This window comes from Melospiza georgiana, chromosome 1 (assembly GCF_028018845.1).
Source record: "Melospiza georgiana isolate bMelGeo1 chromosome 1, bMelGeo1.pri, whole genome shotgun sequence".
Lineage (NCBI taxonomy): Eukaryota > Metazoa > Chordata > Aves > Passeriformes > Passerellidae > Melospiza > Melospiza georgiana.
In genome coordinates, this window is record NC_080430.1 from 122,973,990 (window position 1) to 122,990,776 (window position 16,787).

General features: G+C 37.6%; 1 protein-coding gene across 2 annotated transcripts in view; it reads right to left on the reverse strand.

The window, feature by feature from the left end:
• The window catches only part of STAU2 (staufen double-stranded RNA binding protein 2), a 168,754-nt gene that overhangs the window by 47,476 nt on the left and 104,491 nt on the right, over nucleotides 1–16,787 (reverse strand). The window contains exon 13 of one of the 2 annotated variants that reach the window (XM_058044359.1): nucleotides 14,306–14,419. The exons of the other annotated variant lie outside the window; for it this stretch is intronic. Within the exon in view, the coding sequence (XP_057900342.1) occupies nucleotides 14,306–14,419 (114 nt within the window). The remainder of the gene's footprint in view (nucleotides 1–14,305; nucleotides 14,420–16,787) is intronic. 2 annotated transcript variants of the gene reach the window in all.

Here is a 16,787-nt window from a genome sequence, read left to right on the forward strand (position 1 = left end):
CAAAATACAAATTACTCATTCTACCATACAAATCATGAGACAGCTGGAGACTGCAGCTTTCACGCACCCTGGGCTTTAAAAAAAATAACTATAGGAGCATCAGTTCTTTACATCACTGTGTTCAGGGATGTGGTGGTTTAGTCTTAAGCACTTAGAAAACAGCCCAGCCAAAACAAAGATGGGATCCTAACCCCAGACCATAGAGCTGCATTTAATATTCACCTCAGATCAACCTCCACTCACACCAGCTGAACTTGCATTTTAGACTCTGCACCTTGCACAGACCAATCACATGGTAACCTAATGGAACACCTCATATGTAGACCTACATGAATACAGAAATGTTTACAGGATCAGGACATTTAGCCAGAATTTCTGGCTAAAGAACTAGTGTTTTAAAAGCTGTGTGTGCTTTTTTTAATAAATACTGTAGCATAAAGTATCTTGAATCAGAAGTCCAGAAGTAGAGGGTATACTTGAAACATAGACTTTTTTAATTTTTCTCACAAGGCCTTGATTTGTAGTTTAGACTTTGTTTCATAGTCTGTATTATTTTTAAAGTCTCATGATTAACCTCTAACTTTATTAAAACTGCTCAGATGAGTGCTACTACATTGTTACACACAGCACTGTCCTTAGGCAGCTGAGGGAACACATCTTGCCTAAATAACTAAGCAAGTGATGATAACCTTTGAAACAATTTCTGGCAGGCTGTTATTTCAGACTGTTTCCATACCTTCTCATGCTTCCTTTCATTAAAAGTAAATCTTTCAGGTAAATAATATATTATCTTTTTTATAATTTTACACATCACTTTAATAAGCTACTGTTTTATTTAATCAAAAGTCTCTGGTACCTTTCAATCACTCCGCTTTTTTGTCCAAAGTTGAAAGCTTATTGAAAAAGAACAGTTTACTCCTTATCACTTTTCTCACTGTCATGATCTGAAACTAGATGTTCCTTAAGATTTTCCATAATTTTATCAAGTTCTATCCTTCCTGTTTTTTCAACTGGTTTCAGTACAGTTCTCTTCACTGCACTGCTTATTTTGTCACATTTCCCAAGTTTTACTATAACCCAGTGCTTGTTATATTGGTGTATGTTCTGGAGGCTATTGAGATATGAAGAGCTCTTGGCATGTTATTCTAAAAGGCATATCTTGTACACAGAAAATAATCTGATTCTGAAGTTAACACTTAGCTTGCTACTTTTCCCTCCAGATGCTATCAAGTATAACTGTGACATTTTATTTGGTCATTGGCTTAATGCAAGTTATTTGGGGCTTTGACAGGTAAATAAAATCCTGCTGTTTACTCATGACTTGCCAACACTGTTAGGATAGGAAGATGTATGTCTAAACATATTAAAACACAGATTCATAAGGCAGATGTAGTATGACCAGTATGACCTAAAAAGTCAAAGTGTATATATGTAAGTGTGTGTGTGTGTGTATATATATATATATATATATATATATATATATATATATATATCTTAGAGCAGTCATTTCTCTAGATGAAGAACTAAGAAAAGGATTGTTTTAAGGGGTAAGTGTGGACACCCACTGCCATGCTGCTCTGCTGACTCTCTGAGAAGCTGCTTTGCTTCTAAAACTTCAGTCATGAACTTCCCTCAAAAGTGAAAATTGCTTTCACCAAGCAGCTCCAGCCATATTAAAGCTACCAGCTTTTGATTTTCTTTTTCATATTTCATTACAACTCTGTTTAAACATTTGTCATAGAGCAAAACTGTGTCCAAACAGCAAAGTTTCTTTAAAATCCTAAAAAATGTTCTTTTCTGAATGTTGGTCTTGTATCACTTAACACTCAGAAACACTTTGACCCAAAGAGTGAACAAAGCCATCAAAAATAGGGAGGATTCAGCCAAGATCTTTATCTTTCAGGACTATATACATATTTCCTTTATTCTGACTAAAAGTTACAGCAAAACAAATTCTTTGAGAGAAGAGTACAAACTTTGACTCTTTCCATTTTCATTTGTCTCAGGTGTTACCTTTCCTAAATGAAAAATAATTTATTTAAAAGTATAAATTTCCCTTTTATATGAAAAGATAATATATATTTTCCAAAACACAATTTCCTTACACTCTACTAAACACAGACGGGGATGGTTAGAGGCTACAAATCTTTAGGTTCTCCACTGATGCATAAACTAAACAAAAAAGACAACCTTACTTGTTTCAGAAAGCTTTATTAGAATAGGAATCTTTGAAGACAAACACAAAAGATTCTAATATGTTTAGATTTTATAATGTAAACAACTAATTTAATGCATCACTAACAATATACAATACTCGCCATCTTGCAACATGAATGCAAGGAAGAAACTGATGTAATCTGTGAGATATTTCAAAATAATTAATTTGAGAATAAAAAAGAACTTTTATTGTGCAAACTGTCCCTGCTTGCCTTTTTTAAAAGGATCAGAAAACTGCAGCACTTGAACCTTTGTTAAATGAAGGTAACAAGCAATCTTTTGAACTGGCCTCTAAATTAAGAACATGTAATTGCCTGAGAAAGGGTATTTGATCAAAAGGGTTTTAAGTGTTACTTATCAGGAGAGTTCCAAAAAACTCAAGATCCAGTTTATTTAAATGAGGGCCAAGAAACTTTCAAATTATCTTAAAGTAGTTTGACATGTCTAAATTGTGCCTTTGCCAGTATGTCAGACTTCCTCACTAGTATTTTCATTCTTTAAGGGCAAATGGGATTTTAAGCACTTCTGGATCAAGCCAATGTTTGAGGCCTCCTTTTAATGTCCTTAACTCCCTCTCAAACCCACATCTTCTTGCTTCATTATTTTGCAGCTTATAAAATTATGGCAAACATTCCTTTGCCCTTTTTTTTTCCTATTATTTTTCTCACAAGCACGGACAGACACATGATGCCCATAAAAAGTTCTATACATTGAGCCTTTATTTTTTATTTAATTAGGAAGAATGATCCTGTTTTGTGGCATTCCAGAATCAAGCTCCAGGTTCTGCAGTATTATCTGCACTGATGAACTGAGGCACCCTGGGAAGCCCCACTCACAGGCACAAAGGTTCATGTACGCCCAGCTCCCCACTAAATGACTGGTAGTGTATTATTATACCACCTCACATAAATGACAATGGAGTATTGAATCAAACACAACAACATAAAAATCTCCTCAATTCATAATTTTATTCAGCATGCTGTGCCAGAAAGAACTACCCCAATTATTCAAAACAATGTCGAAGCAGGAAATATTTAGGACAGAGTATGAAATAAGACTGACTTGCTGAACAGCTCAATATTTCAAAGAAATGTCTAAACAGGCATTCTGTGGCCTCATAAACCATCTAAAACCTTTCCATTATTGGGATAAGCCTTGTAACCAGTATCAGCAAAAGGTGTTATTTTTATCTAAGTGGCTGAGACATGGTGGGTACAGGGACTGCTCAGAGCTCCCCTGCTATCAGCATAAGAGACTTGAGGCTTTGGCACTTGCCTTGCTTTATATACAGCCAATACAAGAGATTCAGCAACAGCAGCTGCCAAAGTGCCCTTTATGAATCCATGCCATGCAACCAAGTTTTAAATATCCTGAAACAAATGTAAAGCTCTTTTACAGACAGCTGAAGAGCTGAATGTTGAGGAAAGAAAGATCTTGTTTTGTCAGCAGGTAATGCTTAGAAGAAACACACAAGGGAGGAAGACAAAGACTTTCCAGGTACTGCTGGGGGAGCACGGTGACTTCATTTGAACTTCTCCTAGTGCCTTAAATTGCTTTTGTAGCCCGAGCTGGCAGTGTCAGCTCCGGGTCCATGTGGCAACTCCCACCCAGAGGAGCACAAGGCTGGAGGTTTGAGCAATGCCGCCACCAGCTGGATACCTCCCCGGGGCAGGGATGGGGCTGGCTGCAGAGCAGAGCAAGCATATTCCTCCAGGAAACATTGGAATACATTGGAAGGAGCAGTTTTGCTTTGGCCAAATCTGCTCCCAGACTCAGGATGGATATTCTGCATTGTGAACTGTAAATACCTTTAGAAATTAGAAGTTACCTGCTACAGTTTCTTTAGCTTTGTCCACTTGTGGTGAAAACTGAAGGGGAAGAAGTATTGACCATCAAGACTATCAAGACCATCAAGACCATTGACTTGATGGTCAGTACTAGACTGTGAAAAATCATAGCTTAAGTATCTTTAACTCCCAGCAGGATAAGAACTCTTCATTATTCAGATCAAAGGAGTTAATATCAAATAAGAATTCCACCAAACTTTTCTGCTCATGCAGCTCTATTGAGCAAATTGTTCATTGAGTCAAAAACAGGACTGCTCTGTGGTTACCACTTTGTGCTCCTGGGACTGCCCAGTTGTGACTCTCTGTTGCATAAGAAGGGTTCCTAAAGAGGGTTCATGGTCCTGTGGGGACAAGGACAGAACAAAACTTACATCTTCTGCATCTTGCGTGAGAGTGTGAACCCCTGAGCTTACTGGTAAAATAGTTCATCATCTTTCCCACCAGTTTTGTAAATCTCAGCCATGTTCTTAGTTTCACTACAAATGCCCAAGTACAAAATTAATTAATTTTTTTTGGCTAGAAGCATTTTTTTCTTTATTTTGGACCAATTTGAACTGGTGGGGTTTTTTTGAGGGGATAAAGGATGAGAGAGGAGATTTTGGACTGTAAAATCAATTATTTGTACAGCCCTAAGGATCTGTGGAAAACTAGGTCTCACAGCCTCTCTTATGATGGGAAAGAGAAAAGAATGAATATTAAGAAATATTGATAAAATTTAAAGTTTAACTTAAGAGTTCACTGCTTTGGTTTTGCTTGATACCTCCATTCTAGTGTTTATTATCTCAAGTCCTGGATCCTTGAGAGAGCGAATTACTTGGAAGCACTCTCACATTTAGCATATGTGAAGGATCTTGCTGGAATGAAGCATTAGCATTGGAACAAAGGCAGTCTGTAAGGGCTATGAAATGGAGGGCACAAGTACATACAGAGCTTCTGGGGACACAGAAACTCCTGTACCATGTAAGGACATTGAACATTTGATGTTTTGAAGAGAAGGTTGGTTGGTGACTCCTTCCTGTCTCAAACAGTGGGATGTTCTGACTCAATGATCTTAGAAACCCAGCGTGACTACAAAAAACCTGTACAGGTAATGACTTTAGAAGCAGATAGAGAGACTTGGATTTTATGTTAAATGAGCTATAGGGAAGAGTATAAACACCTTTTCCCTTCAGATGTCTGACACTTTCCATCAGGGCATCAATGACAAGCACGTAAAAAAGAGAAGTGAAGCAATTTTCTCAGGTAAACCATTAGTCATCAAGCCAGGGTAAGTCTTCAGCTCTTTCTTGATGAGGTATTTAAAAAAGCCTCCAAGGAAGAAAGCACAGATGTCTAAGAACTGAGTTTAATCATAGTGCTCCTCAATCAACATTGCTCCACAACTTTCTCGTGCTCACACTTCCAAAATTACCTGTTACTAATTACTAATTACTTATGAGTCCTGACCTCATTTATTTCCCCTTAAGTCTATTGTCAGAGCATTTATTACAAGATTCTGGCTTCTTGAAATGAATCCTTGAAATGAAGGGATGTAGGATGTCAAATTTAGTTTCTGCTTGCACTGTGTAGATCAAGGGGTTGTATGACGATTGTGCAAAACAAATACGATGAAATTTCATTTGTGCTAGATGCATGCATAATGCCAGCCATGGGATATTATTTCAAGAGAAGTGGAAAAATTAGGTGGCAAACAGAATTTTGGCAAAAGCACAGTTCTTCAGATGCCACATGTGCAAATCATTATTTTGTCCTGTAGAATGGTTAAGGAAATGTAACTTGAAATGCCAATTATATAATTAGAGTGTTAAGCAACTTCACTGAATGACAAGTGACTAAACACAAATCACCAAACAGACATAGCATTTCTTTGAGTAGTGTGTGGAAAATGCCACAGACCAACTCTAGCTAGCACTGGGTGGGCAACAAAGTTCAGTGTATATATTGCTAATGTCTTTCTTTGTCTAAAACAGAGGTGCCTACAAAAGCTGGGCTTTGACTGAGTGTTAGTTTTAATTCATAACTTTGAAAGGTTTTACCAGTCCTAAAAATTAAAATGGACAAAACTATTAAAATTAAAATGCTGCCTGTCAGGGGTTTAAATGAGAAAACTTAGAGCTTTCTTAATCCCAACTGCAAGACAAGCTACTTGGGGGTGGGTCTCCTCCCACTTGATTTTTGCCTCTATCTCTGTTACTATCTTCTGTCCAGTAGGTGTATGCCTATCCATTTTTAGCTGTTGAGTAGGAGAAGAACCTACCTCTGTTGTCTTCCCCATGCTTTTCCCTGACAGGGAAAAATCTGTTAGATTTCTTGATAATACAAGTGGGCTGAATCTCCTGCTGAAGCGTGACAAGGCAGTAAACTGACATTTTTAGCTTTTCCAAACTTCTCCAATACCTTTCCCTTTTAAGCTTCTTCCCTTTCCTAACAGACACAGCAGCAAGAAAATTCAAGGTTTTCACATTCCACCATTGTCCAACTGAGCCTAAAGTAACAGCAAAATTAACCAAACCAGAAACAGATTGCAAACTTAGGACAGTGAACAGCTGGCCTGCGGTCCATGGAAGGTTGGCTCACTGTATGTTGTTAATGCCTTTCTTGCCACTTCCACATGTTACACTGCACTGAAAGCTTGCTAAGGTATTTTAATGCAAGTAAGTACTAAGGGTGCAGTTCCAAAACAGCTAAACTTCTGCAGGTCAGGGCTGCTACAGCTCTGCACTCCCTCCCTCCACGTGCCATTCCCGATCTCCTATTTGTGCCAGGTCATGCTACTGCACAGTGAACAGCTTTAAGGGTACTAAAGACAAACATTTCTACAAGAAACTAACTTCTCTGTACAGTTAATTTTTGCCTCATTCCCTTTAAACATCATTTTACAAGGCGGGTAATCTGAGCCAACAGCTTGCTGCTGTGGAAAGAGATCACTCCCTCTCCTCTCCTCTCCTCTCCTCTCCTCTCCTCTCCTCTCCTCTCCTCTCCTCTCCTCTCCTCTCCTCTCCTCTCCTCTCCTCTCCTCTCCTCTCCTCTCCTCTCCTCTCCTCTCCTCTCCTCTCCTCTCCTCTCCTCTCCTCTCCTCTCCTCTCCTCTCCTCTCCTCTCCTCTCCTCTCCTCTCCTCTCCTCTCCTCTCCTCTCCTCTCCTCTCCTCTCCTCTCCTCTCCTCTCCTCTCCTCTCCTCTCCTCTCCTCTCCTCTCCTCTCCTCTCCTCTCCTCTCCTCTCCTCTCCTCTCCTCTCCTCTTTAGTGGGCAGTCCTGATGTCTCCCTTGTTTCAGCACTGGCATTTATCTAAGGCCCAGTGGATCAGCCCAACTCAATGAGCTTGCTTGCACCTAGCTCAGCAGTTTAGGAAGCAGCCAGGACTGGAGATGAAGTAAATGGGAAAGAACAACCAAGGCAGCGTCTCACCTTGAAGATGCTCAAAAGCTGCCTCAACATGGCCTGGGCAGCCTGTTCTAGGTGGCCTTGCTTGAGCAGGGGCCTTGGACCAGGTGATTTCCAGAGGTCCCTTTCCACCTCAACCATTGTGTGATCCTGTGAAACCTCACCACTCTTGTTACATCTCAACAACAGCAGTCAGGAGGATATTCTGGCGTTCTTTTCTGTTTTCCCAACAGATGAAGACAGTCCCAAAAATATACATGGTCTTTGTTTGTCATTAGTTATGAGTTACATGCCAAGAATTTAAGATAGGCAGAGACTGCAACAGAAGCATTTCATACCCTGCTGACATTGCTGTGTAAACAAACATGCATACACAGAGCACTGAAAAATCCTATTATGCATCTTCAGCAAGAAGCAGTCACATTGGGAATCCACTCAGGAAGCCCTGAATGAGAGGACTGAAAGAGTCTGGCAAGAAGATAGGCTTGCCTTGGTTTGCATTTTTTTCCCATTCAGCAGTTAATTAGTAACCCACTTTTTGAAAATTAAAGATTACACTTCCTGAACAAATACAAGCATTTGATCTTGGGCTCATCAAGGAAAACTTTAGCAGCTGCCAGGGAAAAGCAAATGTTCTGTCACGTACATGCAGACTGACATAATGCAAAACAGAAGATGAAGAATACGGAGAGAATGTACCAGTACTTCCACACACAGTCGTGGGGAGCACAACAGATGAGGAAAAATATCAAATAGCAGACAACAGTCCAGTGAGCCTAACTAAAACCTGATGGGATGGCTCCTTACTGCAGCAGCAACCTAGCAGACTGAACAGAAGAAAAGCAAAATGTGGTGCTATGTATCAAAAGCAGTTTAAATTTCTTTCCTACGTGAGCTGGCTCTTTTGGAGCATTGGGCACTCAGCTGTGGTCATGCTGATACCCCCTCCTTGAAGGAGAAGGAGACCTAGCTGTGGGAGATGTTTTCAAAAGGTCAGGTGGAAGTCCTGATGCTGTAATGGAATTGCCAAACTTTGGGAAAACTGCTAGAAAATTTTTGCTTATTAAAACTGAAGTTGTATCATTTTATTGAAGAAGGCACCCCAAAGAAATGATAAATGCATTTACAGTAAGTAAAGTAAAAATGAGGTGATAAATGAAGCATATAACATCACCTAAGGGAAAAAGACAAAAAAAGGATACATCCATTTTTTTAAAGAAAACCTTGACATTTTTAAATTTTTTGACCATGTCCAGTACATAAAAATCCATTGTGAAGTAAATCTCAACATCTAGAAAATACTAACTTCTCATTACAAAAAAAAAAATAAATTTGTAATTAATGTAGTGTCCAGTAAATCATCTGATTTTCTGACCTGGAAAGGTATCTTAACAAAAAACACAACCCCATTTATCTTTTCTGGTTACAGCACTGGACAAATTCTTATCCTTCACATACTCAGTGACGACACCTTTAGTTATTTTGGCTTTTGTAAATTCCCTAGATGCTGCTTCCTGAGCATGCTCTACAAGCAATTCTGAGACCAGAACAGAGATGTGGAGCTTCTTTTCAAAACTTAATGCTCCAAGCACCCTTGAGCCTGTCACCCCTCTCCATTGCTCCTTGAGAACTATTTCTGCCCTTCCTGTGTTCAAATGCCACCAGGAGCTGCTCACATCTGGGCATCCCAATGTCTGTTAACCCTGTTGAGAAATGCCTGTTTGCAGGCCAGCAAAGATGGTTTGATACAAAACACATTTCAGTTTGCTCACCACTGCTGTCTGCCAAGCTTTCCATCAGTGATTTCTGAAACTGCTGAGTGTGGCATCTTCTTTTCAGTACATCCTCTTCATGTTGGGCTCTCTGATAAATTCTATCTTATCAGTAGCTCTCCCACTTCTACAATTTCTGCCCCTGCTCATTCTCTTTCCAGCTATTTTTATAATTGAAAATAAAAGTGCTATTAGTGGAAGATTAAATATAACATTAAACATTAGGTATCTTCCTGCAAAATAAAAGCATTTGGTTCTATGCATTGCAAAGTGCAGAAGAGTTCTAAAACTACAATTTAATATACAACATAAATAGAATGGATAACATTAAGAAAGCAAGGAATAAAAATAAAGGCATAAAATGTTCATTGATATCACTTTAACAGTACAATTAGATGAAGTAAACAGCTGAACTCAGTAATAAACAGATTGACAGTACTGCCGGCTCCAAAAAACATGCATTTAGTTAAAACCTCCAAAATCATCAAAAAGTATTAAAGCAATGAGACTTTAAGACAATGGATTGCTCTTTGATCTGCCTCCTGAAATTCAAGTAGAGACCTGGTCACTCCTCAATGAACATTAAGTTACTTGGAGTTAAAAATTTCCTTGTTCAGGCAGAGTACTCCATGGCAAGCATGCTAAATCTCAAAATGGGCCCAAGATGTTCTTTCTCATCACTAGCACTGACTTTTAAATAATTTCATTTTAAAATGAATGTTCATACTTTCAATTTGCCTGCTGTTCAGTAAGCCTTATGAATGCACCCAAGATGTTTATTCTTTCACACCTATGACAACCACAGGAGTGTGATATCCCAAAGCACTCAGTCACTCTGAGCAGTAACATCCAGAAAAACAATTATTGTAAAGACACTAAAGATGGTAACATTGCAAGTTTCTAAAAGATACATGTAAACATGGAAGCTGAGTTTGACATTGGCTTGTTCATAGCAGAAGTCACTTCTAAGATTGAGAATATGTCACAGGCTGTCTTGCTTGACATAGGGCATCAAATTTTACCTAGTTGCCATTATAGTGAATCCAGTGATATTTGTTGAGTGCATCTATAACAAATTTAAGATATTGACTAGAGTCCTTCAGGGAAAACATAAATCTCCGTTTCCTACAATTGCTAGCATTACAACTTCTAACTTACAGTTCTTAGTGTGCCTGCACTCAAGAATTCAAAGAACTCTTCATGTGTTACAGTTCACTAAAACTGGAAGATATTTTTTGTAGCAGTAACAAGAAATTCAGGTTTTAGTACTTTGAGATGTAGCAGTGTGGATGTCTTTTTTTTGGTGGGGTTTTTGATCACCCCTTCTGCTTAGCTCTAACTTTCTCTATCACTCTTCTGTGCCCCATTCACTGCCCCATTTCTCTGCACTTTCTTAGTTTTCTGCTTCATTCCAACTATATTTGATTATATAGCCTCCTATCTATGAATTTTTCCCTTTTCTGTTTCCTACTTTTCATATCTTGAATTTTCTCAGTGATACAAATAAAAAACTATCTGGACTTCCTTTCTGTTACTTTAACTTACAATTCATTCCCCAGCGTTACAATATATGCCTGAAGTCCATCATAAGCCCTGAGAATAGGTTGTCACCACTCCCACAGCAATGTAAAAAATGCCAGGCTTCACTACCATTAAGGAAAAACTCAGCTTTTATTGAGAAAATCAATAGAAAGTGGTCACAATTTTAACTAATAGCTACTTGTAACTAAATTTTACTGAAAAATAAAACCTCCAAAGAATAGCTGCTGTTAAGGAAAGAGAATTTTAGAGTTATAGTCAGGTAACGGGAAACAGAAAAAATAAAAAGAAATCATTCAGGAAAAAAAAATACGAACCCTATTAAATTTTTATAAAAGAGGTTGGTATACCTGAATGCAAAACCTAGCAAAACATGTGGCAGGATAGACTGCAGTAGTGCTCTAGGAATGTTTCCCATTTTTTCTTTTAGTCAAAAGAAAAGTGAAAGACCAGCAATTGCTTCCACAATACTGCTTCATGACCAAATGAGATATGCCTTGTCAATCAGACATTCGAAATACACACTAATTAGTGTACCAGTATGATATGTTTATATTAATCTGAAATTGCTCAGATGAAGTATGTGGGGAAAATATTTGAACTCATTAAAATCACAAGCTAGACCAATCTAAAGAATGAAAACTCCCTACAGAGTACAGGAAAAGAGCAAGAGACTTGAAAAACTGCAGTGTCAAGTCTTGACATATTTGAAACAGCCAGATAATGTACTCATGTAGGATTGTAAGCACTTTGGTATCTGCTGGGTAACAAATCTCCCACTGGATACAAGTAGGGAGACACATTACAAAAGACAAGTCCAATCTATAAGGTATTCTACAGTGATGGAGATGCCATTGGCAGCATAGTTTTCCTTTTTTTTCTTTTCATTTCTATTTTTTTTATCAGCTGCCACGTACCACACTATTGTAGTTCTCCTGCCACAATATAGTCACAAATCTGTATATAGTTTTTTGTTAGATACTCTCACACATCACTTTTCACCCCTTTTCCACCAAAATATTCCAGAGTCTCATTCCTAAAGTGTTCCATAAAAAACCTCTAGAAATTGTAGAATCAATATTTTTAAATGAATGTGAGAAAAATTATCTTCATAAGCACAGAAGCCAACAGTTCCTGATGTCAAACCATGCCAGGCCTCCCTACTGAGGCAGAAATCACCATCCCTCCACTGAAATCACAGCCTTCCAAGTGATCAGTCTATCCTAATAGCCATAAAATACTACAGACATGATCTAAAAGTAACAGATTACAAAAGTTAAAGAAGAATTTCTAAAATTCAAGGTTTATAGCACGCAGTTATCTTGCACTTATTTAATTTGACACTTAAAAATGAAGTTCAGTTTGACAAAGGTGCACCATTTGTCTCCTATTTTTAAAAGAATAACGATCAAATCAACCTACTATGAGTAAAATTGTAGAAAACAAGGAAAAAACATACCAAGCAATAGGAACAACAGAGAAAAGGGAAATTTTCTTTTAGTTAATAGCCCTAATTTTGTTATTAATTTATTAATTCCAGTGCCTTGACTTGCTAATGATTAATTTTTCTCTTTTTATTCAGGTGATGGAAAATGATCCTTTAATCTAGTCATGCTACCCCCTTATCAAACACAACCCATCAACAGCACCCCTCTTACCCAGAAAATGAAATTCCTTTGACACTTAGGAAAGGCGTGAGCAGAAATTTGTGCATCCTGTCCAGTGAGTGGATTTATTTTGTGAGACACTGGTTGGCATTTGGCTTTCAGATTATTATTTTCTTTTGCTCTTGGCTCAAAAGAAATCTTTGCACAAGTGATGTGGGTTCAGTAACAACCACCCCATCATGCAATAACAAAACATTTATCTTTCCATTTTAAGAACCCTGTGGAAAATTACGTAACTAAAACCAATTATGAACAGTTTTTAAACTTCAAATTGAAACAAGATGAAGAAATTCCAGCTACATAATGGCCCAAGTAAAATTATTTCTACCTATTTGTGAATATGCTATGATACAATCTTTATCTGTGATTTTACAGAATTTTTTTTCTTCTCAGAAGAATATCCTATTTGGACCATGGAATGGGTACATTTGGGATGAAACTAAAGCTGCACATAATCTGCAATTTCCTAATTTCTGGGTGCTTGACTTTTCAGGCTCAATACAACATTTTCATTTAGAGGTCTTAAATATATAATTATTCAGATGGCTTAAATGTGCTTTTTGCTTACAGAGTCTCTTTTCTGTTTACATATCATACTCTAGCCTAAATAAATGCTAAGACAAAGGCCAAGCTGGCTGGTAGCCCAGAATGTAGTTGTTACCAAACTGACAGGGACCACCTTAACTTCATTGAAATGTCTAAATATCGTCCTTGTGTTATAACGATATTTTAAAAGCCTATCCTTACTGAAAGAAAAATGGAGCAGCTTTAGAGCAGCATAAACAAGTTGCTGGATGAAATGAGAATTGAATGTCAAAATATGGTCTGACTTACCACAGCTCTCCATTACTGTAAAACACCAAACACTTAAGGCAGGAAGTATCCTCATGTTACCATGTAAATAACTAATGGGCTTAGTTTATGTTAACAACTAACTAAGGAACTTTCAATAAAAAACCCACCAAACAAAAATATGGCTAAGGGTGTCCAAACTTTTCCCTAAAAGTAACTAATTCTGCTAATTCTTAAGGCAGCTTTCCTTTTTTTTTTTCTTAGAGAATCTTGCATAGAGTCTGATAAAATGTATAGCAAATGTGAACACAGTATCATTTAAAGATAATCTGCAAAGGCAAGTAAAAATGGTAATTTTTCTAATCTACTGAAGATATGAAAGGTGCAAGGTTTGGTTTAATGTTTTCTTCTGCTTGTTTCCTTTTTGCTTTTAATACTTTCAGAGTATCAAAGTCTTGTCTTGCTTTTATACGTACAAGTGCTGGAGGACAAGACAAGAAGAATGGAAGTCCCCCTCAGTTCCCGTCTGAAGCAACAGGGTGATAAATGATTAACATTGAGCCTTTTTTTTTTTCTTCAGGCTTTTTGCCAGATGCTTGAATTAAATGTTTTAGCAACAGCCAAACAAAATGAAGTTTTACACAGTCTGATTAAAAATGCCTTTCCCCTCTCAAATACCAGTTTCTTGTGACAGATGATGGCTAGAGATGATGGCATCATCTCTCTGCTTTTCCAACTATTCATAATCTTCTAACAAAAATAGGATAGACAAGACCTGATACATACATAAAAGCAAATAAAACCTTTGCAGAAACTTTACATCTGACTTTAAAACCAAAGCAAACTCTTCAGGCTTTCCTAATATATCTTAAAAATATGTAAAAGGCAATTTACTTTTGTCTCCTTTTCATTTCACTCTTCAGATCTAATCAGGATTTTAGTAGGGCAAGAGAGGCAAATCCCTGTGACAAGAACATGCCATATGAAAAGCACAAGAATGTGTCGAAATTTTTAAATTTACTAACGCTGACAGTCTGGCCTTACCAGATATTAATAAAATCACAAGAGTGGGGGTGAAGGTATGATACCTGGTCATGGCTGGCTTCAATGGAGCTCCCGATACCTTGGAAAGTCATCTGCACAGGAGACAGTGTCAAACAGGTCAAACACTCTTTGCCATTTTGTCTATCACTGTAGTGTACCTATAACAGAATAACATACGTAATCTGCTAAACACCAGGTTTGCACAAGGGAGTCATGCTACAATACTGTCCCTTTCCAACAAGCTTGTAAGAAGAATTCCAGACATTTACATTGAATTCATCTTTAATATCAAAAAAGGAGTGTGTAAAATAGTCTAGATAGTCACATGTTGAACTGGGGCCCAATTTTCCAAGATATGCCTGTTGCATAATTTTTGAAGTGCTGAGTTCTTTAGATTCTGACATCTTTCAGACTGAATTCAAGATGTTATATCTATATAAGAATCTAGCTTCAAGTTAAAGTTTCCAACCTACATGTCATTCTTAGAGCATATTGTAGCTTAGTTATAAAACACCCAAGTAAATCATTACAACCTTGAAAAATTTGCCAATAATAGTTTAATTTTTCCTATTTTAATTTCATTTCTAGCAAAATCCACTAACACTATTGACATTACTATTATGATACATACAACAATTGAATCAAAACGACAGATAAAATGGAGAAATCGCATTTTCTTGAGGTGTCTAGACTATCCTTTTCTAAATGTAACTCATTCCCTGTGGGCATCAAGATGTGTATGTTGAACCTGAACTAGCATGAAATACAGAGAAAGATAGTGCTTCTACTTGAATTATTCTCTTTGTCTGCAGGTTCCCTTCAGATGGTTTTTAAATCCCCTAAAGAAAGGACGGATTTTAACATGGTGAAACAAAATGAAATTAAATGTTGCTAGCATTTCATTATTAAGAACAGGTTGCCACTCATGCTGAACTGTTGAAATATTACAGTGCTCTGCATAGCTCCTGACTTCTGGACAGGCATATCAAGCACTTTGTTCTACAGGAGAGGTGGAATTTAGTTTATGGTGGTAATTTACATCGACTATGTGACCCCTGTCAGAATTGGAAAGAGAGATCAGCTCTGCTGGAGACAGACCTTTTATGTTAGTATCTATTTACAGCTCTATGGCTCTCAGGCAAAAGGTACACGCTAAAGCCTCATCCTGACTTTTAGGCTACAAAATAAATCTTGCCATTTCTGAGGACAACTAGGAACTACATTAAGTTTATTCCTGTGGAAACAGTTTAGTGACAATATAAAAATTGTAAACTGTTTATTAAATCCCTTGTGCCTAACTCTGCCACAGGTGGAAACTGGGAATACTTCAACTGAAGCAAAACCAGTGCAAAACTGATTAAGAGGAAAATCAAGTTGGTGCTATGTTCCAGAATTACTTTGCTGACAACACATCAAGACAGTTTTGCTGCGGCCAAAAGATACAGAATGTGAAAGTCTTGTACTGTGTATAGAAATACTGATTTCATTCAGGCCTTCTTAAAGCTTTCTGGATTATTCCTGTCTCTCTTCCTCTCAACCCCCACATTATGTGCCTACTAAATTGCTTGTGGCTCTCTGCCAGAAAAGCCATACTACTCACTTAGAAACCACAAGAGGCCCCTTCACATATACAATGGTTTAACTTTGATTAATTGAAAGAGGTATGAAGGTATGAAATTTGGCTGACAAATATAAACTGAAGTCCTTTAAATGTCAGGGACTACTGTTATGACAAAGGCTTATCAAGCTTCCACAACTAGTTGCAAAGTAGATTTTCTGCTGAGTTTGTGTTGTGGGAATGCAATGTGAGAAATGGGGCAGCAAAGATCAAGAAGATGGTCCTGTGCTGCAAACAGGACATCACAAAAGGGGCAAAATCTGGTGACCAAGAAAAGGACATATCTAGAAATGGGGAAATGGCCCTTTCTGAGCTGCGCAGCATGTTTGTCAGTTACGTTTTTGTCAGAATAATATGAGTATAAAATTCACTAGTGTCCACTGGAATAAAGAATGACTAACAAGCTGAAAGAACGGGAGATAGCCAGAGGAAAAAACTGTCAGTATTTCATGACACTACTATCTGCAATAGCAGATTTGACTCACATCCCCTTTAGAATCCTGCACTGAAATGGCAATAAATTCAGAATTTTGGTATCTCTATAGGCTTAACTTTCCCAAAAGGATTTCATTATGCATTTTTGGCCTCATCTCAATGTATCAAGGCCATTATTTTGGAATTTCTCAGACAACAGTTTTCTAATTATCTCTTGCTCTGTTGAAGCTCTTCAGCCAAACCAAAATAAACACTTTCTATATTAATGATATGAATAGTGATATAAAACACAAAAGACTGGACTTTAAATAGGAACAAATAAGACTTTGTCCTTTCATCAAATCTCTCTAGTCTACAGATTTGTGCAGTCAGAAGAAACATTCAGACTTCTACATTTGGCATGCGTATGTGCAATTTCCCAGTAATCCTGTTTTGTTATTTATCAGTCCAGTTGCTACATTCTTAAACTACAT